This window comes from Anguilla anguilla, chromosome 18 (assembly GCF_013347855.1).
Source record: "Anguilla anguilla isolate fAngAng1 chromosome 18, fAngAng1.pri, whole genome shotgun sequence".
Lineage (NCBI taxonomy): Eukaryota > Metazoa > Chordata > Actinopteri > Anguilliformes > Anguillidae > Anguilla > Anguilla anguilla.
The window spans coordinates 25,710,368-25,735,832 of NC_049218.1; the positions used below are offsets into that span (position 1 = coordinate 25,710,368).

Consider the following 25,465-nt stretch of genomic DNA (forward strand, 5'->3'; position numbering starts at 1 on the left):
ATCTTTTCACCTGTTTTATTTATAGAAATGTACCAGATTTATGTGGTAACAATAAACAGTTTCAAATGATGGTATAGATTTTATTCCAGTTTCAGTAAATGTGTTTCATTGGCCCACGGTTTCTGTGTACGATGAAAGATATTAAATATTTACAGAACTTTCTGATGACCTGCTAGTTTTACAATGGCTGGTGCAGTGGCATTATTGGGTCTGTGCGGTTTAAAGCTAGGAAATAGACTTCAGGTAACTCCAAATCAGCTTTTACAGCAAAGTTATGCCTTCACAGGTCATACATATACCACCCATTAATTCTGCAAAAATAACATTTCAGTTCAAAACATTTCCTATGGTGCACACAACCTAAAAAGGAAAGAATTACCAGCACAGCATAAAAATGGATATTTACATTATTGTGAATAAATGCTATAAAATTCTGCAACTGCTTTTTGGAATTACTTGAAACATATGTTCTTGCTTTTCTCCATGAAGTATAAATGCTATACCAGACACTGTAATATTAGCTATCAGAAACTTGAGTACATATCTTTCATCCCACAGAAAATCTGGCCCAATTGAAAACACACATTAAGCATAAATATACAAAAAAATCCCCAGAAGGTGAACTATTAGTATGGACAGGCTTTTTCTGTAAAGGAGAGATGCGTCTGATGTCGTACTGTCTTCCAAGTCACATGTAGCCCATGTTGCTTTTAGTTTCCCATCGTTTCTTGGCTTCAAATCTGAAACAAAAGGAACATTCTGGCATTACGGAGCAGAAATAAGCTCAAAGATGCAAGCTAGCTTAACGTGAACAGAGCAGACAACATAAGCAGCAGTGTGTACGGTCTAATGAAATTTTAAGATACTGACATTTCAGAATGTGCTATACATTGATACGAGCAACACTAACCTTCAGTACTGTTTAACTGTGTGATTTATTGTTATAGACACAGTATAATTAAGCCGTCCTACAGGAGGTGCAGAGCGAAGGTTTGACATTGCTATAACTAATCTGAGTAAATACATTCACACAGTCTGAGCCAACCACAGTTTAGCCTTAACTGGGTGCAAAATGCATTCTTAATTTTATGCAGGGGCATAAAACTTACAGGCAATGCAAGTTAGCTATGTGTGCAGCCAGTGTCCACTAAATATTGTAAACAAACTGTAAAACGACATCAAGGGGACTGTGGGTGGAGCCTGCACTGAGGCTACGTGATTGTGGGAGGAGCTATAAATGAGGTGGCACGGCCGTGAGTGAAGCTAGCAATGAGTGTGGTAACGGTGGGCGGAGCCTGTGACGAGCCAGAGTGACAGTGGGCGGAGCCTGCAACGAGGAATGATGGGAATGTGAGTGCGGCTGAAGGCCTGTGTAATCAGCACAGAGGCTCCCTTCGGGCTTGTACGATTGGGTGAGACAGTCACATGGTTCGCTGTGAGGCGCTGCCCCTACAAGCGACACATCCCAAATCCTGACCAGGCCGCACCACCTCCTGACAAACCGAACGGGCGAGGACGGATACGTCCCCGTCCGGGAGAACTCTCCGGAAGGAGAGCGGGCTGCCGAGGCGTGCGGAAGGCGTTTTGATTTAATGAACGTGCGAGAGATAAGGAGGCGGCTGTGACAGACCCCCAGGGGAGCTGCTTCTTGCGTTTCTGGGCTTCCCGCGAGGCCTCCGCCCGCTGCCTGCTTTCCACGAAGTCACGGCAATCTGCGGCTCCCGCGATCCTCACCGCCAGCTATGCAGTGGGAGACAGAGACGAGCCCCATTAGCACATGTAAATCACCCAGCCTGGCACGAGCGTGCGAGCACACACACACACACACACACACACACACATACACACACACACACACACGCACACACATACACACACACGCACACACACACATACACACACACACACATACACACATACAGACATGCACATATACACACATACACGCACATACACGCACACACACACATACACGCACACATACACACACACGCACATACACACACACACACACACACACACACACACACAGACACACACACACACACACATACACATACACATACACATACACACACACGTACACACACACACATACACATACACACACACACACACACACACACACACACACACACACACACACACACACACACACACACACACACACACATACACACACACACACACACACACACGCGCACACACATACACACATGCACACACACACACATACACGCACACACACACACACACACACGCACACACACATACACACATGCACACACACACACGCACACACACACACATACACGCACACACACACACATACAGACATGCACACACATGCACATACACACACACATACACACATACAGACATGCACACACACACAGACACGCATACACATACACACACACACATACACGCACACATACACACATACACGTACACACACACATACACACACACACACACGCGCGCGCACACACATACGCACACACATACACACATGCACGCACACATACACACATACACGTTCACGTACACACACACACACACACGCACATACACACACACACACACTCATACATACACACATACAGACATGCACACACACATACAAATGTGTGTGACATTTTTAGTCTGATCAAGCTGGTGAAAACCTTTTCATACTTACCATCACACAAAAGATCAATCAGTCAATGATAAAATAAGATATATTCCCCCTCACAAAATATTTTGAAGAAGTTAAAAAAAATTATCTATTTTTTTAACTGGAAAAAAAACTGATTATGATTAAAATGATTACCACTCAGAATATTCTTTCATTTTTAGGGGTACAGGGTTTTGCCTTTGAAGACAATAAATGTAGAATGCAATATTTAACATGAGGGTTGACACTATACAGGAGAACAGACACAATCACACAAATCACAGCAAACTGTGTCCAGTTCCCCAGTCAGAGAGAGGGAGAGAGGGAGAGGACAGAAATGGGAGAAAGCCTTGTCAATCCACAGACCCTCCTGAGATGGGCACATTCTGAAACCCCAAAAAATTCAGATAAACGCCGAACAAAATCACCAAAAAAAAAAAACCTTTCGGTAATTCCGTACAATATTAATAATGGGGAAAGAAAAAACAGAATGGATTAATGTGCACAAAAGGGGGGAAATAGTCTTTAGGTAATGAAGAAATGTGTCACCGTTTCTCTACCGGAAAAAAAAACCCTGGAAGAAAAAAAAAAAATAAATGTTTCAATTATAATTAACTGGGATAAACTTTATTCGAAAGACATGCTGGGATTAAGCAGGTCAGAGCGAGCAGTCAGGAAAAATTAAACTCTAAAGGCTTTTTATCACCATATTTCAGGAACCAAGAGTGTAAAATGTTCTAATTTGGGATACATTAAAAGCCATAAAGGTCTTTCAGAAAGATTAATGGTACTTTGCTTGGATTTAAGATAAGGGCTTTAGCTGACTGCAAGTACTGGGCTCTGCCAGGGCCCTCTGGGCATTCATCTATACAGTCACTTGGAAGATTTGTAAAAGCGTCTGCATAACCTGAAGCTAACACATTGTGACAGTTTTTTAATTCCTTGCCATTTTTATAGGTTTAAAACCCATAAATCATGTTTTCTAGTCAAACGTTCGGAAAAAAAGCTAACTTATAATGGCCGATCATGCTCGTGTTAAGTGTAGATTTGCAAGGGAGATAAATCTCTTTTTTTTTCCTTCTTCTTCTATTTTTTTTCTTCTTTTTTTCCGCTGGAGGTTTGGGAGCGCCGTGTAAACCGGTGTAAGGTGCTAAACACGTTTTTCTTGGCAGCGGCAGACGAAGAAGAGAGAGAGAGAGAGAGAGAGAGAGAATGAACCGGGGGGTTTATTGAATTGTCGTCGATCTCGACGCGAGCCCCGCTTTTATGTCTGTCGGAAAAAATAAAATCGTCGCGAAAAAGGCGCCGTTCCGAGCGAAGATCAATTTGGAGAACGCTGAATGGTTCTTTTGAGGTTTAAGCCCGGAGATTTTTATTGTTCTACACAGGGATTACCCATATTAACCCGCTTTCCGCGCGGGGAAGATCTCCGCATGCGAAGGTCTTTAAGACATTTCATCCCAAACATTTCTTTCCCGCAACCAAAAATATAAACCCTTCAACATTTCCTCCCCTCTCTTTAAAAAAATGCAGAGTGGGAATGGCGACTGTGTTTGAAAGCGTTAAAGGTCTTTAATTTTTTATCAGTTCAGTCTACAGTCCCCTGATTGTCTTTGCCGAAGCTCAACATTAATGTCAACCAAGTTACCTAGGAGACGGAACAGATCAAAGAGACAAAAAAAAAAAAAAAAAAAAACCCTCAAAATGTCTGATTAATCAAGCCTGCAAACAGCTTATTTCTTTTAGCCGGCATGCAAGTATGAAAATGAGATTCGGGGAGCAGTACATTGTGCAGATTTGTTCATTCTTATCAGAACAAAGCCAGAGGCAGCTTATTTCATGGATCAGTGGCGCCGCCGCCGAGCGGCACAGAGCAGGTGACGGCTCCTCTTTCTGCGGCGGGAACAAAATTAGCAAAAAGTCGGCGCAAATTAGCCTCTCATATTTTCAGTAATATGACATTATTTTTCATTTACTTTTTTGATCCACTTTTCAGGATTTCCTCTCTCTCTCTCTCCCTCTCTCTCTTTCGCTCTGTCTCGTCCCCTCCTCTCACGCGCGCACCGCTTACCGCCAAATCCTTTCACATCACATAACTGGCAAGGACGGAAATGAGAGAGAGAGAGAGAGGAAAAAAAGAAAACAAAGCGAAAGAAAAAAAATTAAAATGTGAACGGCTCAAAAAAGGACTCGTGCTTTCTTTGTTCTGCGCAGTTGTCCGAGCCTGCCCCGTGTGGTTTTTTTTTTTTAGGAAGACCCGTTACCCAAGATGCTTTTTGTTCCCTCGCGTTCATTTTAAACTATAATTTGTTCTCGTGTCTGTGTCTGTCTCTGAGTGGCTCCCTGCTACAAAAGGGATTAATGCTATGACCTTTAGAAGGGCTAAAATGAGTGCGTCCGCAACACTGCGCTGCAGTGACACGGTCTGGCCACTAGGGTGACATGTCAACAATGATATTCCATTGTCACGCGGATGTCTCATGCTAAATGCTTTATTCATTCTTGGTAGACAGATATGCCGGCTTGATTCTTCAGTCACCTCTAAAGAGACAATGAACAGCCTTTCAGAGAGAAAACCGGCATATATTTATGTTTCCTATCACAAACAGCACAGGGTCCTTTAATGAAAACCAATGCCGCAACAGTAGAAAAAGTGCAATAAAGGCACACCAGTATTATCGATCTTATTCAACATAAACACCAATTTTGTGTCAATTATACAACCTCATTTAAAATATTTCAAAGATTGAAGTGGTGGAGTCATTCATTGTGAGCAACCCAATCCAAATAATTCTGCCATGATAGAGTACATGCACTGAACAATATCTGGTTGCACACAAAGTTCATCTCTGCGATCCTCTAATGCCATGCAGAAGTGTCACGTATGGACAACACCAGGTTTCAGGAATGTAAGAGTGGAATGCGCAAGACAAAGATATTGAATCATTTCATAATTTTCAACATTTATTCTTTTAGCCACACCCACTTACAACAGAGCCTTTCACATGGTAAGCAAACGCCCGGGAGCTAAAGGAAATGAGAGGTACTGTTACAATCATATGAGGGCCTAAACGCCACTTCAAGGTGCCTGCCTCAAGGCCTCAAGAGATAGCAGACAAGGAGGGCCAGCTTTATACATACACCAGCTTTGAGGGTTCACGACTTTTGAGTTACAAACGGAGGCCGAGTTCAATTCGTTTTTTTACCATTAAAAAGGCGACCTGCAGTCCACAGGAAGCCAGAAACACCGTCGCACTCTCACGCCAATGACAGCGAATTCCCATTTAGCGCAATATTGTGTTTTGCTTGAGGGCAGAGCGAGCTCCAGGACTGTGGTCCACAATCCACCGGCTCTGTCTATACTGTGCATAAACGCACTTTCAGCTCCTGGCAATAGGGCTACTTCATCTATTATCACGAGTGGCTGACAGAGTCAGAGATTACTGACTGGGAGAGGAACAAATGCAGAGGACAAAATGGCCGCTCCACTATGAGAGACACATTTCCACACAGATATTATTCAGATTTTTTCGACAAGGGCCCGTTCCATATCTAGAGCTTTCCGTACCAGAAAATTTACACTCTACTGTCAGACCCAAGCAGAACTCCACTGAAACTTTATCATGTTGTTTTTTTCCCTCTAAAATAACCTGTATCGTTGGTGACATGTTACAAGTGACACGTTGACTACATTCAAATTAACTGCTTTTAATTTCTTGTTAGTTGCTAGGCTGCAGACAAAAAAATAAAAAACCCTGTCTAGGTGGGTGATGAAGTTTGCCATGCTCATGTTACAGTATTAACAAGCTCTTCAATTTTATACCTCGAGCACTTTAACTGAACGTATTAAATGCGATTCAATTTGCATGTCGACACATTCGAATTTGACCATAATGACCAACTCCACCTCAGTTGTTTTCTACAGGGTCCTACTTTCCTTGTTCAGAAAATTCATTTTGGCTTAGACGGTGCATGGCAGTAGTACGTTTTAATACATAACTCAACGGTTTTCCCCCTAAACATCTCAGCTGCGTGACTTGTATGATAGCGGATAGCTTGTTGGTCTGATAAACACAGCACTGTGGATTTAATACGCATTCAAGGGCCTGTCCGCCATGTGAAGAACACTGATTTGATGAAGTTTAATCGAGCTACGTGATTGGTGGCTAAGTAGCTACGCCCAGAGATTGATATCCGCATTCATATTGCAGTGCCATCGATGTGTCGGTCGTGCCTTTGTTCATCCACTGTATCCGCCCATTCATTGGACAATTAGGATAAACCTGCTGACTGCTGGCACTCTGAAACTGCTGGGTTTGTCAATAACCAAAGTGTTTGCTGTAATTGTACTTTGGGCACTTGGTATCCTCATAAACTTGTGCAAAACATTCTGGACAAGCCTCCATTTTGGATTTTTTTTTTTTGTAATATATTTTTTGTAGCGGTATGCCAGCCTCTCTCTTTGTCTTACCGTTACGAGCAATAAGTCACTTTACGGGTTTGGTTTGGCGGCCAACGCCATGGCATTTACCAAACAAACGTAGCATTCAAAAATGAAAATGAAGGACAAAAGGCATTCCGTCTGTCTGAGTGAATGCGGGCCTTGGGACGGCCTTTACGGGCACGGCTCATGATTACGGAGCGCGCCGGAACGCTTCCGATGTTAATGAGGAAACGGAATTGCCTCCGACGGCTTTGGCTGCTGGCACTGGCTGGCAGAGCCGGGAGAGCCAGAGAGAGAGAGCGCGACCCCCGTCTGCCATCTGGTCCCCGGTATCACCGGCGAGCACCGCGACGTACCGCGCCGTGTGGAAGCACTCAGGAAGGGAACGCGGGCCGAGCGCCGCACAGGGGGGAGGAAGCCTCAAATCAAAACTAGCGAGCGGAAATTCTATTGAGCCTGCGAAACGATATGAAAACATCGTTTCGTAGCCTTTTCGCTAAATTCATATCTTTTCCTCACGTTACACCGATTATACAGGGCGTGGCTGCTCAGAATGGTATTCTATGATGTCTGGGTTGGTTTCAGAGGTTGAAGAATTACACCTATAGGGAAATGTTCGAAGGAGCCTGAATATTCTGGATATCCAATAAATTAACAAATAAAGCAAAATAACTAATGATAATGAATAATGTTTTTTTTTTCGTAACGAGGTACTCGTGCCTCTCAGAAACTTCATTAAAAAATTGCATGATTCTTGAAGTCATTTCTGTTTGCCCTTTACTTCAGCTCCAAAACAAACTGCAATTAGCAATACAGAATTTCAGTATCGGGAGAAAACGCCACTGAGGTTCATTCATTCTGAAAGTCAAGTGAACAAAGTACTGTAGGCAGCGCACCCCTGGGTAAAGTGTTGACATCTAGAAGTGGAAATGCTCTTCTGAGAAAGCAATAATAATAATATAAAGAGGAATAATATAATCATAATGTTGATTTCACTGTGAAAGTAAAGCTCACCTTGCGATTGCCACGTTAAGAAAATAAAGACAGTAAAAAGTAGCAGCATTGTTCTGTAGAACTATAGAACAGAGAGCACTACCTACACGTGAAATACATAACAGGTTTTAGGAAGGAAAAGGCCTTCAACTCATTCACAAATGCCCTCCTTACTGGGGAGCTGCCTGCAATTAAAACTACGAGAGGCGGATTAATGGGTTCCCAGAGCTACTGGGGCACGTTGGAGGTGTACATCATTAACGGCCAGCCTAATTCTCTTATCGCACTACCTAAACGTCTAAATAGAGTGGCCCAGGTGAACCTGGAACAGAGCAGCTTCAGAAGGACGGGACGAATATCTCATTGCGCTATTTCCGAACAGGTTCGGAGGACTGCCATTGCCCTCGGAGTAAGGAAGAGTGGAGAGGGGCTAAGTTACGGCTCGTTTTTTTAAAAATGTTTCCAAGCCGAGGGCCTACAGGGACTGGTGTTCCAGAACCCGGAGTTTACTCCCCAGTAGTGCTGAACAGATGTTAAGCAAGGCACACGGTATTACTGCAGGACTGGGTTTCCTGAAGGATTCCACCTGTAGGCCCTATAACACGACCACCCTTCGGCGGAGGAGCCTGGTCTCGGCCAAACGGCGGCTTTTTATCGAGCGGTAATTACAGTCGGCCGAACTTCAGATCGGTGTAAACGAAACGTTTGTTAATGTGGACCGTCGCAGAGAGAAACTCCGCCCGGCCTTTGGCGATCGAGCCGCAGACCGCCTCTGCCGTTGCCTCAGAACGCTGGGGAGCAGGTCCTCTCGGAACAAACCAGGGCAGAGATGGCGGTTGACCTGAAGACTGTGCCGAGCCCACAGCGGGGTGCACTGCCATCACATGACATCACACGCCAGTTGTTCCGCCCTTAAATTTTAGCGCTGTGCCCTGGGTTGCATATAGGACCCTTTGACCCGGGCCCAAGGACCCTTTCCATCCCGCGGACTTGCTATAATACAAACCACACACGGGGTACAGCGCAATGTTTTAGAGCCTGAAACCAGAGTAAAGGCAAAGTTGCTGAATAATCATTCGGATAGAAGGCACGCTACCACGAATAGCATGGGCTCAATGATTCAAAACAAAAGGGAAAACTGAAGTGATTTTCCTTACTTTTCCTCCCTCCAAAAGCATCTTCCATGTCCATTTGCCTCAAAAACACACTCGGAAATTAAACTGCGATCTGGCACGAGACATTTGAGGGAAGACGAGCCGTTTGACAGGAAAGCCGTTCGCCGCGGGTTAACTGAAGGTGTAAATCATCCCTCCTGCAGTTACCCAGGATACAGTCGCTGATCTGACTAATAGAGAGCAGCGGTGGGTTAGGAGGCAGAACACACGGCGCTTGCGTTATCTTGACGCGCTTGTGTCTAACAAACAGCATTACAGAGGCTCTGCACAAGTTCAGAGGAGCACTCGTGGGAAGTTGTAACACGCTCTAATACAACACGCCGCTCTGTTTTCCGTTTAAATAATCTGATTCTCCCAACATAAGACACGATCATCTTCAGGGAATAAAAAAAAAAGACTCTGAAAGTTGGCCCGCTTTGTGCTTGTTTCTTTATCTCGGCTCTTCTGAGTAGGCAAGGCGTATTAACAAGCTTTGAACTCACACTTACAATAATGTGCCATCAACAGTTTTATAAGCTAATTAGAAAAACAGTTTAATTAATGACTGACTGCTAATAAAATGGCAGCGATGAAAAAAAAGAGAAAGCGAGGTGCTAAGCTTCTACTACCACCAATTAAGGGCTAATTACAAACAAATTATATATGTGTTTTGCTGTGGGCTTTCATTTTAAAAAATGGCTTTAATTAAAAGAGAAAACATGCTAATTAATTAAACAGCACACACACACACAAAAAAAATCTACACTGAAAAGTATGCTTTGTCTGTCAAGTAATTAATGAAATACAATAATCCAAATTAGATTCCGCGGCATTTGATAAAGCCGAGTGTGACTCCGTTTGAAATGAACGGGCCGAACGTAAGTTGAGTCATCCGGAGATATAATGAAAGTTCACAGGGTGAGAAATCGCTTCCACAGCAGGGGGAGAAAGACAAAGAGGAGTCTTCTCTCGCTCCGTTCCTCCTGTACCCTCAGGCCTGACAGGAGGGGTGTAGGAGGAGGAGGGAGTGGGGGGGGGGGTGTAGGAGGAGGCCCCCGCGTACAGAAATATTCCAAAATCTGATAATGGCTGTTTTCCACAAACAGAAACGCTCATTAGCATTTGATTACTAACAAGCCTTGCGCGCCTGACAATGGCATTACAAACAGCCAAATACATAAATAACATGAAGCCTTCTTAGCACAGTTTCCTTTTGTCTTCCTTAACCTGCCGTGTCAGCGCACACAAAGCGCAGTCTGACACCTGTGTTTCACAGGCGTTTAGTGACGCTTCGCCGAAACGCAGGGCTTCACGGGCGGCGGCGGCGGCCCGCAAGCTCTTCAAACTTTCCCGTCTGTTGGGAAAATAAACCGGAATGCTGGAAGCCCCCGCAATCTGAAGCCGCTTTGCTCGACAAACTTTTAATATGACGCAATAGCACCGCATGTTAAATGCAACCCGATGCATAGACGTCCAACTGTATGGGATAAAAAGTGAAACGAAGCAAAGGCTTGAATCAGAACTGCTTTCTTCCCTGAGCTCCCATAAATACTGTGTAATGTACAGTTGCTAAGAGATTTGATGAAGTCGTTAAAACGGAACCAAATGACATTTAGACAAAGAGACTGGAGGGTAAATAGTGAACTCTCCAGTGAGGGCATTACACCACTGTGAATTTGTTTTTTTCTTTTTTTATATTCAGCCCCACCCCTCAGTATCTGCCATGAGAATTATAACACAGGGTTTTCACATTTGCTTTTTTCTTCATTTACGTTATTCGATTTTAAAACCTCTCTCTTCTATTGGCCTAATAACTTGCATTATCCATAAGGTCTTCGCGGATTAAGCTGTCTGCTAAATGGATGTAAAATGCACTTGTCATGCTGTAGTCAGTGTTCTCACAACAGCATCAGCTCTGTCATTTCATTAGACACGTACCACAGAAAACACCAAATCAAAAAAATATAATATATCCAGGATAAAAAAAAGATCAAATCCTATCACATCAGTCTTATTTCTTGTGAGGATGATTTATAGTATACCAAAATGTATTAAAACCCCACCCTTTGTTTAGTTGTAAGCACAAGTACTTGGTTACACTGGCAGGCTCTTGAGAGGGACCACGTTACTCATGGCCTACAGAACAGCGACTTTGCACAGTATGTTCAGAGTGTGAGTGCGATCGGCAACGCGAGGGACTATCCCCCTAGCGACAGTACATCCTCGTTCCCTAGCTGTTGTATGTCCTTGTTCCCTAGCAATCGTACATACTCGTTCCCTAGCAAGCATACATCCTCGTTCCCTAGCAAACATACATCCTCGTTCCCTAGCAAGCATACATCCTCGTTCCCTAGCAAACATACATCCTCGTTCCCTAGCAAGCATACATCCTCGTTCCCTAGCAAACATACATCCTCGTTCCCTAGCAAGCATACATCCTCGTTCCCTAGCAGTCGTACTTCCTTGTTCCCTAGCAATCGTACATCCTCGTTCCCTAGCAAGCATACATCCTCGTTCCCTAGCAAGCATACATCCTCGTTCCCTAGCAAACATACATCCTCGTTCCCTAGCAAGCATACATCCTCGTTCCCTAGCAAACATACATCCTCGTTCCCTAGTGGTTGTACGTCCTCGTTCCCTAGCAAACATACATCCTCGTTCCCTAGCAAGCATACATCCTCGTTCCCTAGCAAACATACATCCTCGTTCCCTAGTGGTTGTACGTCCTCGTTCCCTAGCAGTCGTACATCCTCCTCACTGTGTTTTGCGTTTGGATCTTTCAGTGCATCGCTCCAGTAATTTCCTTCAAGTTTGAGAAATCAGAAATTCTGAGGACCAGAAAACCCTGAAAAACTCATGCACTCCAAGAAAACATGCCACAAACTTTAAAAAAAAAAACTTGTTCTTAGTGAGAAAATAAGAAAAAAAAAACCTGTTTAATTCTTTCCTCTGATATCCAAAGAGCCCTTATTTTTAATATGTGCGGTCGGATCATATCACTCCTCATGAGACAGAAACAGAAAGCGAGAGAGTTATATATAGTAGTCACTTAATGTTATGCTAATTAGTGAAATTAATTACTCCTTATGTAACTTAAAGCTGTGTAAAATAATACCCAGTAATAAAAGAAGAGAGACTCTTGTTTCTTAATTTCAGGGCTGCCATAATTTAATCTGCTAAACCAATATGAAACAGTATCTAAGCAGCCACAAGCCATTCCCCGCGCGGAGCCACTGTTGGTCTGCTCTCTGCGTTTGAGAAACAGCGAGAAGCTCCTCCGTGAAAACTTAATAGCCTTTAACGCTGCAAATGCAGCCCTCTCCTGCTGTATCTCTCTCACGCATAATCAAAAAATTTCCAAAAATAAATACCTAAACAATTATCGGACAACTGCAAACAGTTGTTGTGTTTATTGCATATATTTTCTATTTTATACAGTATATGCAGTTATGTGTTCCTATGGTCATCAGCTAAATGAGAACAATGTGAGGTATTCTTCGGAGGTAGCAGACGACGTTCATCCTGATATAAAATGCATTTTTTAGGGATAAATGATGGTAAGATTATCACGTCATTGACCCCATTGTTTCCACAGGGTAAGCTCTTCCTTAATACATGCCACGGCTCAAACTTGTGAAATGTTTTATTCACTTATCATGAGTCATGTTTTCATCAAGTTAACTGAGAAGGTTTCCTTTTAATGTCAAGCTGATTTCAAAGTGACCAGTAAGATCCTTTCTTGCCATTTCAAAACTTGGCCGGACTAAAAAAAAACCGATACATATTGCACACTTTGTAAAGATTTTCGAAAGGTTTTACAAGGTTATTCTAATATGTATACGCAACAGAATGGAACAAAAATTAATTTGATGCATAAGCTCAAAATTCAGCAGAAACGAACAGCTTTGTTATTCCAGACTTTGAAAGCTGACTCGACATCTTTAGTGGTCTCAACGGAAGAACACCAGGCCAGTCTCTCGCTATATTAGAGATAAATGCACAGTGATGTTCTTAATGCGATACAGAGCATATGTCCCACTGTAAACCTTCAGGTACCACAGTTAGACTTGGAAGCAAACTCAGCTCTAATGCTGGGTGTTGTTGTGCTGTGCCTAACCGAAAAGCTGATAAGACAGCCTAAATCACCAAATCACTGAGGGCATATGGTGTGCATGGCTGCGTTATGATATACCACAGCGATGGCATGCGCAGCATATTACATTTCAACCCTGTTGCAATGAGGCGTTTTATTTTCCTGCGGATTCTGTGGGAAGAGCACAGATGTGTTTACCTCTCCGTCACTTCCACACCATTTACCAAACACGCGTCACTCCGCTAACTGCAGGGCTAAGCGCTAATTAACATGAGAGAGATTATAAATTAGGGCGTAAAATGCTTTACTAATACCCGCAATGTCCCCAAGGACCTTCTATAATGGCAACATTCATTTCTCTAAACTTCAATAATCTTTTGCCTCCAAACATATGGCATCTCTGTAGTTTAAAAAAAAAAAAGAAAGAAGAACAAAGCGTGACCTGACTGCGTTAGCTGGGACTGCGCTGAGGAGGCTGCTGGAGTGCTCAGGTGCGGCTCCCTGAGCGCCGTGCCGCGCTGCTGGCGGGTTTTACGCTCGCCGGCCCTGGAGTGGACACGGTCCAGCCACTCCAGCCCCTCCAGCCCCTCCAGCCCCTCCAGCCCCTCCAGCCCCTCCAGCCACTCCAGCCCCTCCAGCCCCTCCAGCCCCTCCAGCCCCTCCAGCCCCTCCAGCCCCTCCAGCCACTCCAGCCACTCCAGCCACTCCAGCCACACCAGCCCCTCCAGCCCCTCCAGCCTCGGCCATGTGCAAGACTGAGGACGGGCCTTAAAGAAGCACCGGGTGATCCCCCTCTCAATAAGCCAGCGAAAAAGCGATTATTTTTTATTTTTATTTTTTTAAATAATAATAATATAGCTGCTAGCAGCAATTACGGAGTCAATCCATATTTGTTCATATTTGGAAGTTTGTAGTGCATGACAATGTGAATACCAAGTTACACCATATTATCTTAAAATATTTGGGAATTTTGAGGATTTATGTAAAAAAGCCACACGTCTGCATGTCCATTGGCCCACCTATTATCAGAGCAACCCTGTCTTTGCAATCTTTCACCAGACAAGTCAAAAGACATGCTTCTACACACTTTCTACATTAAGCACACTTAAAATACAAACGAAGGTCTGGAATTATCCCTCTCACGACTCCAAAAGGCAGGAAGTTCTGCATGGCGGATGTTATGGGTCCTTGAGGCAAATGTGTTCTTTGTCAGGACATACATCTGTGTACCAAATTTTAGGACAAATTATTCAACGGGGCAATGCATTTAAAGGTTTCAATTTCAGATGACTACTGCAGCACCCCTTAGGGTCTGAATACCAGCATATTAGGGTGCCGGCCCTTGACACTGGAAAGGCCATTACTGTATTCATGCAAATTTCAGGAGGGTACGGTACAGTGTACTATAAGCAAGTGGGTTTTTTTTTTACTTACTGCAGGAAAGCACAAATAAACCCTCACAGTCACAACTGGGTTCCACAACCTTTGGTGTTTGGTCCCCACACAATGGTATTATTCACAATAATAACTTTAGCACTACACATCATATTATAAAGCACTTCCTGATGAAATACATAATAAAGCTACACATGAAGCTCTGAATATTACATTTCTTGGATTTCTTTTGCAGTCCTTCTTTAAAGCTTATCACAAATCCACAGATTGTGCACAAATTACTGGACCATGTTGCTTTTTGTAGGAAATCGTGGTTTTTTTGTGATTCAGATGTTTCTGTGAAATTGAGAGGCAATCTGACATTAGTTTGTAAAACTCTTCTGTCTGAGTCTCTGAAGGAGATATTGTACTGATGAGTCACAGATGCAAAGACACAATGACAGACATACAGACGCACACACGCACCAAATAATACTGGTCATGTATGCTAGGGTTGCACAGTAATATTGCGGTTATGTCGGTACTGGCTGTTAACAGCCTGAAACAAACTTAGCAGCATTGGGATAATACCAACATTATGGTCAATACAATGCAGACATTCAGGTGTAAATTCCCATTACAGAATTTACATTTCTGTGCCCCACCTCTGAGGAGAAAAGACAGGGCACAGACCCGTCCAGGTCTCACTTGGTTACTGACTTTGCTGAATCTGGGACGACTCCGCTGAATCCAGCACACTTCATCATTCAATCTGACTCAGTTCCATCCATAAAGGCTTTGCTTGTTCCACTGAAGAGACATAATCTCTCTTTTGTGTTTGCAACTTAGTATTTGTCAATTAAGCTTCACATCAGGCTTTACAATCTTACCCTGTAACCATTCCTTACAGTGTAATGCACTCATTGTAATACCCTGTAGCCATTCCTTACAGTGTAATGCACTCATTGTAATACCCTGTAGCCATTCCTTACAGTGTAATGCACTCATTGTAATACCCTGTAGCCATTCCTTACAGTGTAATGCACTCATTGTAATACCCTGTAGCCATTCCTTACAGTGTAATGCACTCATTGTAATACCCTGTAGCCATTCCTTACAGTGTAATGCACTCATTGTAATACCCTGTAGCCATTCCTTACAGTGTAATGCACTCATTGTAATACCCTGTAGCCATTCCTTACAGTGTAATGCACTCATTGTAATACCCTGTAGCCATTCCTTACAGTGTAATGCACTCATTGTAATACCCTGTAGCCATTCCTTACAGTGTAATGCTCTCACATTACTGCTCAGGCCTACCCACTCTGCTCAGATCATGAGTGCTAAGAATCACTAGGTAACTTGGTTAAGGAGATCCAACTCCATGCTTTGAAGGCACATTTGTACAGAGGCTCTATTTGACTCTTCACTGACATTTCAGACATTGTTGGAATTCCCAAATGTAACTTATTTAGGAAAGTATGACGCACGGGTGCTTTCTCGATTTCTGTTTGAAGGGTTTCCAGAGATCATTTTTGGAATGTTGAGCGGGAAAACACTTGACGACATTGAACCGACAGGACGCTGGCATTAAGTGCGGGAGTGTCAGGTTCAGGTAGCAGTCATGCTACATTCCGTAAATTAGGCTCTGCCACAATGGAGGAGTGGGAAGCATCGCTACGAGGAGAAGCACGGCTAACTGAGCACTGGCACGGGCCACAAAAAAGCCACAGACCTAAAAACATTTGTCCACTGAAGAACTTACCGGAAATTGGTACACGAGACCTTTGACTAAAAAGTTACAGGAACTTCCACGTTGGCTTCCCCCCTCCCCCCTCCCCCCTCCCCCCCCAGAGAAGTGCGCGTTTCTGCCCCAATTATGCGTGTGTGAGGGCTGCATTTCCGCTAAATTAGCTTCAAACCGCAATGCATTCAGAGTCACCCGGAGTTTCGAAACTGCAGGCAATGCATTTAGGACATGTGAACTTCAAAGGGAGCCTCTCGTACCTTGAAACTTTTAACAGTCGGCTTGAAAGCAATATACCCTTCATTAAAACAGAATCAAAGTCACTTTAGACACTGCTGAACTTCAGAAACGCAGAGGAGGAGAGGGATTTTCCATTAACTCATAAACGGCTGCAGGACTTCTACATCCTTTTTTTTTGTTTTTTTTTTTCCCCCGCACCCGTCCGTCTCCACTGGAGGAGAATAGCCGCGGACCCATCAGCGCGATTTGTCACAGCGGGAGCGCCCCGCGATGGCTTATCGTCGCTACTCACCTCTCGAGTGGCGAGTCTGTCACTCAAGTCCTCCGCTTTCCCATAATCCCCTTCAGCGATCGCGGAGTCGAGGCTTTTTTCCAGGCCCGTCTAAAAAAAAAAAAATAATAGAAGTGAATTTGGAGGGAGAGAGAGAGAGAGAGAAAGAGAGAGAGAGAAATCAAAGACGGGAGTTTAAATAAAATCCCCGGGCTATATATATTTTTAATATGATTACTTTAACTACAAATATGTAGATTTCTCCTCACAAAAGGAAACCTTTTTGATTAGATATTAAGCGCAGCATCTAGAAATGCTACAGGAGATTACCGCCCGTAAATGCGCCACTTTAATTACACATTTCCATTACAGCCGCACACAGACGTCCCGGCTGCTACAGGACGCCGCGTCTCCCCTCCCACGAAACGCCGACGTCGACCGCGCGCCGCGCGTCGCGCATCAAACGGCCCGCGCCTCGTCCTCGAAGCGGACGCCATCGCAGCCAGAGAGACGGGCGGACGCCGAAATTAAGAGCGCTTTCGCTCGACGGGGCCGGACGAGCGTGCTTCCAGCCCTTCTTTTAATTTGAGCGCAGTCGTCCTTTAAAAGTGTTTCCTCCACCTTCCTGCTCCAAATGAAGCTCTTTTTTTTGTGTGGCTTTTTTTTTAAAGTCACCACATGTAACTCCCTCTCGCTATCCTTGACGCATTTAGGCGGCAACAGTACATAACGAAGCAAAGCGGTTACTTTAAAACTTAACGTGAAACGTTAAAATAATAACAACAACACTAACAACAACACGATAAGTGAGGGAAACAATTTGATGGTCATAACTACTCGTGTCTGCAAATTAAATCTGTGACAGAAATCTCCATTCAAAGACATCTGCTCTTCAGAAGATAATGCTTTCTGTGCCATGAACGCGTTTCCATGTCCATCTCTAAAGCGCTTCTGAACTCTCCTGTCCCCCCCCCCCCCCCCCCACCCCTCACAAATTAAATTCTAATGGTACCAGGTTATTTTCTGAATATTTTATGAAGAGGGGGGGCGGGGGTTATTATAACACTCGAGCCTCATAATCGCAATGGCAATTTACAGAAAACCTAAAACCTAACATCAATGTGAAATAAACTCTAACAATGTGAACAAAACCTAATTTCCACTTCTAACTCATTTTGTCCATTTAAAATGTACAGGATAAATATATCAGAAAAAAGGGCAAAGCAACACAGTTGTGTCACCTTATTTTCACTCAGACTTGCATATATCTGACTAAAAGTTCTTATATAAATAATTAAAATATAAATGACTGCATGTTCTATTAATCTGGGCTATGCTATAAATATTTGAAATATGAAACTAATTTTCATACTGGGACATTTTAAATGAAGTTCTGTATACCCTGAATTAAGGAGATATTCAAATGTGCATTTTAAATGTAGTTAGTTTTGATAAACATGAGAACAGAGCCTTCCGTGTTTTAAATGTCCTTATTCATAATTTTGATTGAAATTGTGCAATTAATTTCTTCAAAATTTATTATTAATGTTTTCACCTCAATAATATATTGCAGACACTATTTTTGAAGACCAAGCAAAAACCAAAGAAAACTCTTAATTTTATGCTTCTCTGAGATAAATTACACTTGGAATAGCATTTTAAGAAAGCATTTGAAAAGATTGTTTTAATTGAATTACAGAATTTTTTTTCAATTTAAAAGAAATTATATTGGCTATCGTTTTCCGTACATGACAATTTACAAATTAAAATAACTGCAGACAAAACACTTTCTAGTTCTAATAAACCAAATTGATAAGTTTTATTCATGGTGTTATTGCCTAAATGGCTTCAAGTGAGAAATAAATTAGTTCTATTTACCAAGCTATGAGCTGGAGAGCTATTTTAAGAAAGCTTAATCAGACGTGTATATTGAGACTGCTCAATTTCAGTTTCTGTGTGATGGCTATTTAGTATGCAAACTCAGCTTTCACTTCTTAGTGAATACGCACTATGCATAGGCCTACGACACACTGTTCACACACACTGACCTACACACGCACACGTTAATTTGTTATTTGAGACAAAAGTAAAAAATATCACAAAGAGCCCAAAACATTTTTTAACTGTCTTGGACCTTGTAACTACTCAATATCAATGCCCAAACAGTAGGAAAACATGTTAACGCACATGCTAGGCACACAGACGATCACATACACAAATGCACAGCCAGGAATGTAAATGCACGCAAAAGCACATGCCCACACAGTATAGTATTAGTACGGGCCCCATTTAAGAGCACAAACTTGCTTGCGAATGCAGGTCCTAGCACCGATTCAACAGAGGTGCTATGTCTATGCACTATGGCACTGTAATGGCCACCATCCCATGAAGCAGCCAATGGCCAAGGAATGTCTTTAATAATCAGGTGTGACTATGCACAGGCCAATCAGAACGCTTCACACAGATCTGCTGTATCAGTGCAGTGCATAGCCTATTCTTTAAGTAATAACTGCTCATTACTTCCTAAGTGGCATTATTAAATTACCTTTAAAGTTCCTCCATTGATGAAAACTTTCTTGCAGATAATGTTGTTCATTAATGTTTAAATGAAAGCGTATGCTGAAATTAACTGATTCTCTTGCATAGCATTTCTCTGCTAATGCACATTCACTACAGCGTCTCATCCTTGTGACTGTAGCCTAGCAACTAGCTACCCAGCCCAGTGACTGTAGCCTAGCAGCTAGCTTCTCATCCCTGTGACTGTAGCTTAGCAGCTAGCATCTCAGCCCAGTGACTATAGCCTAGCAGTGAGCTTCTGATCCCAGTGACTGTAGCCTAGCAACTAGCTACCCAGCTCAGTGACTGTAGCCTAGCAACTAGCTACCCAACCCAGTGACTGTAGCCTAGCAGTTAGCTACCCAGCCCAGTGACTGCAGCCTAGCAGTTAGCTACCCAGCCCAGTGACTGCAGCCTAACAGCTAGCTTCTCGGCCCAGTGGAAGTCTGTAGAGGGGAAGGACGCTCCGCGTTCTCCAAGGTGAGCGCTCAAAGCGCACATGGCGGTTTCACGGTCCACTAGCTCGGTGGCCTGGGCGCAGCGTTGCAGAAGGGGCCTTCTGCTTTCTGACCGACAGCAGGAGTCCCCTCCTCCCTTGTCCCCTGAGCCAGGCCACCCCGGTCTGGGCAGCGCTGTGGTAGCACCCCTAGGGACTCCCAACCACAGCAGAAACCAACACAACCAGGACCTGCTTCCATACATCCCAGTATCAAGCTAAGGGAAGCCTGCAGAGAAGCCCAGCTCTGTGCTTCTGAATACATGCTAAAGGCTCCAGGCCCCCTGCATAACACCCCCATCCTGCATACATATGTCAGCAGCTCCCCATACGTCCTTTCAACACAACCAACCTAAACAGGACGCTTTCCACTCCAGGCTATGATGAGTGTGATGTAAGGGAGCTCAAAAGAACGTTTGCTTGCCCCACACCTGAAAAACACAGGTAGGGGAACAGAGAAACAAGTGCGTAACAAACGCTAGCCCAGTTAAATGCTAACCCAGCACGGACGTGCGCCCTTTGACCTGAGCAGCTGACAGCTCTGCCGTGCACTGCCTCGGTGATGTCACGCGCAGACACGCCCACAAACGGGGATCTGCACCTCGCAGTAAACCGCAACCAAACACCCGGCAGAACCATCACCCCCGCGTAGGCTACAAGGTTTCCCTGAGAAGATAATCTCATCATTAAACACAACCGCGTGTAATCACAAAAAAGGAGGAGCCCGGCAAAACCTTTCTTTTTTTTTTTCCCGGACGTGAACGGTTTTATCGTTTAAGCTGAGCCGCTTCTTCAGCTGTCCGTCAAGTTTCAGCATTCGAATGCGAATATTCCAAAACGCGCGCCACGCAGAGGAGTGGGAGGAAGACGAGGAGATCGGAGCTCTTCCTCCGCGGTGCGGCGGCTTTAAGGCGCGCTCCCAGCGGAGAGAGAGAGAGGAAGATGAGAGGGGTCCTCCTCACCTTGGGCGGGGGCCGGCCGCAGGGGGGGGTCTCGAACCGATCGTTCGCCCCGAAGTATTGCGTGAGCCCCTTCCAGTGCGCTTCGCGCTTGGCTAGGGGCTCCCTGTAAAAAAGGAACAGCGTTTCACCTCTCATTACGAGACTAGCGTAGCATCGTTACACACAAACAGCAGCACACCCATTTCTAACTGCTTTAGCAGTAGGACAGGCAAACCAATCTTTCCCTTAAAATATTTAACAAATGCTAGTTAAAATAGCTTTTTATACTATTAAATATAAGCATAGCCTAGTCTTTTTCCCTCCTCACTTCAAAGTTCTTTACAGTGATGATATGATGTGTACTTAATAGCATACAGAGCAGGCTTACTGGCCTGTTACATGTTACACAGCCACACCAGGGACGTTATTAAAATGGGATACTTGAGAGAAAATGTTTGACTTTCCTCTTTGTCACACTAGCTTCTATCATTTCCCCCTCGTCCCTGTAAGGTGGTGGCATTGGTGTCACTTCAATGGACATCTGAATGAGAGTCCAGCGGTTGGCTGAGAAATTTCAGCACACAGCACGCTAACATAATTGGAAATGTAATGAATGTAAGCTGTATGTCGCGGGAGACGGCTGTGGAAGGAATGCTGGGATAGCCTGCAGCCTGTGATGCTACCTGCAGCTTCCACAAGAACAGTGTGACTGAGCGCAGGGGCGGAAATGGCTTTCGCAGTTTGCATAGCGATGTCGCAAACAAAGCTAAATTTAAATCGCCATTCCAAATAAAACATTTTTAATTAAACAATTACCTTCAACCACAAAGCCAATAATTATACACTAATTCATATTTTTTGTGGAAATGCATGCATTTAGTTACAAAACTTTCAATTTCTTTTTTTCTACACTTATACACAGTTTCTGCAAGCTGTGTGGCTGTGTTCTGTATTTCCATTGGTTTTTTTGAGCTTCAAGCAATCTTAGTTTTTGCGCCACCAAAATAAGTCAATAAACTGAGTTATTGGATGACCAATGTTGTTCCCTTAAAAGCCTTTGGATTTATTTTTTATTTTATTTTTTATAGTTGGGGGTATTAAGTCAGCTTGCTCAACAGACTGAGATATGTGTGCAAATTACATAAAAGCGTTTTCAAGCAACTCATCCCAGCTTAAAGTGGAATAACTACCATCCTCATCAAAAGATCAGTGGGGGGAGGGTGACGTTAGGCTGACAGATGCCCAGATCAGAGCAGAGATGTACAGTAGTCAGTAGCACAAATTTCTGTAATTTCCAATGACATATTTCATATGTGCCATATCACACACCACAAGCAGTGTTCATAAGCAGTTTTCATTACACAAGACGGAGAGGTTGGGTTGGCTGTGGTACCTGTCCTCTTCTCTGGATGAGCCGGGGGTTTCATCAGCTTCTGGGAAAAACAACCACATCAGTACTGGCACAAATAAAGTCATAAAGGTCAGACAGGATAAATACAATGTCTGAACAACAAAAAAACTAAAAAAAGAAATTACTAACTGAAGTCTAACTTCAATAAAGTCAGAAAAATCACAAAACTTCAAATAATTGTCAGGCTCCAGTTATTTTAATTTTATTTATTTTAGAAGGCCCCATTTAAGAAGATGCTGTATACGCTCAAATTGAATACAATAATCCTCTGTGACTTGGGTGTACTCTATCAAGCATTAGTGGATCTACAGCTAGTAGTATGTAAGGACAGTTCATAATCTACCTAGCTAGCAGCAGTCAGTACTGTGCCACTCTTGATGATTAGCATAATCAAATATAGGCCTACATAAATCTGTTACGTTCTCTGCCAACAGTGCTAAAGATGCCCTGAACGATATGTTGAAAGAGGGAGTGGTGCTAATGCATCTAATGCTAATTTATGTGCTAATTCTTACTTTTCTTGTGTTTTTTTGGTCTTCGCCTTCTTTCCCTGCGTTCTGTCATCTTCTTCATCTCCTGGTTTTTCTTCTGGAGTTCTTTAAATTTCTGCAATTTTAAAAACAGACCCTGTCATCCAATTCATAGCCTATATGACACTCAAGAAATTTCTTTACAACAAAAACACATTCTTCTGCTGCTTTTTATTACACTGCTATAAACCCAACAAATCCCATCAACCCAGTAAAGGCAGGTAATCCCTCCCACAATTCATTTGATTGGCTGTTTACCGTTTTATTTCAACTTCAAACTCCAAAACTGCTCTCAGGCACCAAATAAAATATAATGAACAAATATTGACTACATTTCATGTTAATACAATGTTCTGACCAAATAACAATACTTTAAATCTAACAAAACATCACACTGAGGACTACGATTCCGTTCAGAACCTGTTCCATACCATACATATTTTTCTTTAAGAAAGCATAAATATCATTTTTAAACTAGCACAAGTTCCAATACACCACATTTTCCCAGCCCCAGCTGATGTTTTCAAATTTTACGACCAACGACTGGAAAATCGTTTGCCAAAAGCAATTTGCCAGTGGTTGAGTTTTCTTTAAAAAAAGCAAAAGTCTCAGTTTAAATTGTGCACTGTTTCAAGCAGAACCCAACTGTAAAATTAAATGAAGAGGAAGCACTCCACTTAATAACGTATTTAGATGGGGGCCTGTGTGGAAATTGCTTCACCGGCTGGCAATACTATCGAGAGCTGAAAAAATGTCAGATGTCTGACTAAATCTGGTAAAAATCAAAATAATTGCAATGGAAATAACTATTTATGCCCAGAAATGTCTTTCCATTTGTAAACAGTAATCCCTGCAATTCAAGCACATACTGTATGAAGATTTGTAAAATGAAAACTCAGAGCAGGTTTCACAATGCATAGGCCTATACATGTACAGACAAATTAAGACTTAGGCTATTGTGCTGGTGAGGTTGACAACGATAGGAAATAGCCTACTATGGTAATAATATTATTTATAAATCTGTCATAGATAATTAAATAGCCCTCATGATATATATGTTGCAGGATTGGATTATACAATATTTTAAAAATAAAAAACAAAATCAAAACAACTTTTTAAAATATAGGCCTAGTATAAACCAATCCTGCAACAAATATATCAAATTATTCCAATCAAAGCTCAACACAGCCCAAGCTAGTCAACACAGACTAATTAATAATCATTAGTCATTAGTTGTATCATCAGCAAATTATCCACATTTCAAAGATAAACCATCCAATCATGACAAGGATCTCCAATCAAACTGAAGAAGAACATGCATCGGTAAATCAATGAGTTAATAGTAGCACAATTCACAACCTCTATACAAACTTTAAATTGTGCTATGGAATAGACTATGCATTGCCTGTACTGACCCAAAACATCACTGATGGTGCACACAGTGCTTTGACATGTGCCACTTATTTATGAACTATTAGTAACCTTAAAGCTACTACCAATAATAATAATATAGAACGACATTTCAAAGACTAACATATCATTTAAAAAATAACGTAAACCAGTCTTAAAATAAGTATACGTCCTTTGGGGAAATTACGCCATGCTGGCCATACATCCATCCATCTAATCCTTGAATATTATGTGGTCCAGTACGACGTGCCAGTAGGACCAGTGTATTCACTCAGTCACTACAGTTTAGCATACTTCTTGGCTGGAAGTGATCACAACCACTATAGACCATGGATTTATTCACAAACCGTATAGTAGCCTAACTTCTGATGAATAAGATTAATCATTTCGTACGTCACATTTAAGATGGGAAGCAGTATGGTTTACGATCCGTGTATCACGTAGTAATAGTCCAACGTGGGCCACTAACAGTTACCAGGATAATTCAGGGGAATCCACTGAGTTTGGTTACTCGTTTCAAAAGCTTTTTATCTCAAATGAAATGTCCCTATAAAAGAAATTATTAGCAACATACTCGCCACATGGCAGGAGAAACTCCCGGCAAGCAGTCGTCGGAAGCAAGACTTTCAGTCTGGTTATCCTTTTTTTCTTCTGAATTAACTGGTGATGAGGTCTCGTCGCTCACATTACGTGTTTTTGCTACGTTATTTTCAGAAATGTCATTTTTAACAGTGTTCCCATTTTCATCAGAACTTGATTCTAAATCACTTTCGTTTAAACCCCACGTCAGCGGGTCGGCGTTATACATGGTGTAAATAAGCACAGGTAAACGAAGTTGCAGTTAATATGACTTATCGGATACGTTGCTGGCTAACGTTTGCCATAGATGCAAACATTACTTAATCAGCCTGCTAGATAGTGTAGCTAGTATAGCAAGGCACATCGACGGCTATTTATATGCGCAACGAAAATCGAAAATGCGCAGTGTGGTTTAAAAGCGGACTAAAAAGCAAACCATATAGCTAGCTTCTAATATATTTGTGTTCAATAACTATTATGTATAAAAGTAGCCTGCTATGTTGTAGTCTTCTTAAAGTTGTTTTTACTGGCAGCCATGTTTGATTTGGTCCAACAACACGTGCCCTGATT

At 42.8% G+C, this 25,465-nt stretch overlaps 1 protein-coding gene across 2 annotated transcripts; it reads right to left on the reverse strand.

The window, feature by feature from the left end:
- Positions 1-25,465, reverse strand: fam204a (family with sequence similarity 204 member A). Of its 2 annotated transcripts, none has more exons than XM_035400828.1 (7): positions 24,891-25,465; positions 22,892-22,982; positions 22,359-22,395; positions 20,987-21,089; positions 16,994-17,083; positions 1,631-1,740; positions 1-740 (listed from the first exon to the last, which is right to left on the reverse strand). In XM_035400828.1, exons 1-7 carry the CDS (start codon positions 25,122-25,124, stop codon positions 689-691), a joined length of 717 nt encoding a protein of 238 aa, XP_035256719.1. In that variant the 5' UTR covers positions 25,125-25,465; the 3' UTR covers positions 1-688. The 2 variants fall into 2 exon arrangements, with proteins under 2 accessions (XP_035256719.1, XP_035256718.1); XM_035400827.1 differs by having other exon boundaries at positions 22,359-22,398; positions 24,891-25,464.

What these genes read in the sequence shown, in the direction of transcription:
- fam204a (XM_035400827.1), bottom strand. Translation starts at nt 25,124, where the DNA reads ATGTATAACGCCGACCCGCTGACGTGGGGTTTAAACGAAAGTGATTTA. An exon ending in TCATCCAGAGAAGAGGACAG is followed by an intron (nt 21,090 to 22,358) that starts GTACCACAGCCA and finishes CCTTTTTTACAG; the next exon opens with GGAGCCCCTAGCCAAGCGCG. An exon ending in GCGGCCGGCCCCCGCCCAAG is followed by an intron (nt 17,084 to 20,986) that starts GTGAGGAGGACC and finishes TTTTTTTTTTAG; the next exon opens with ACGGGCCTGGAAAAAAGCCT.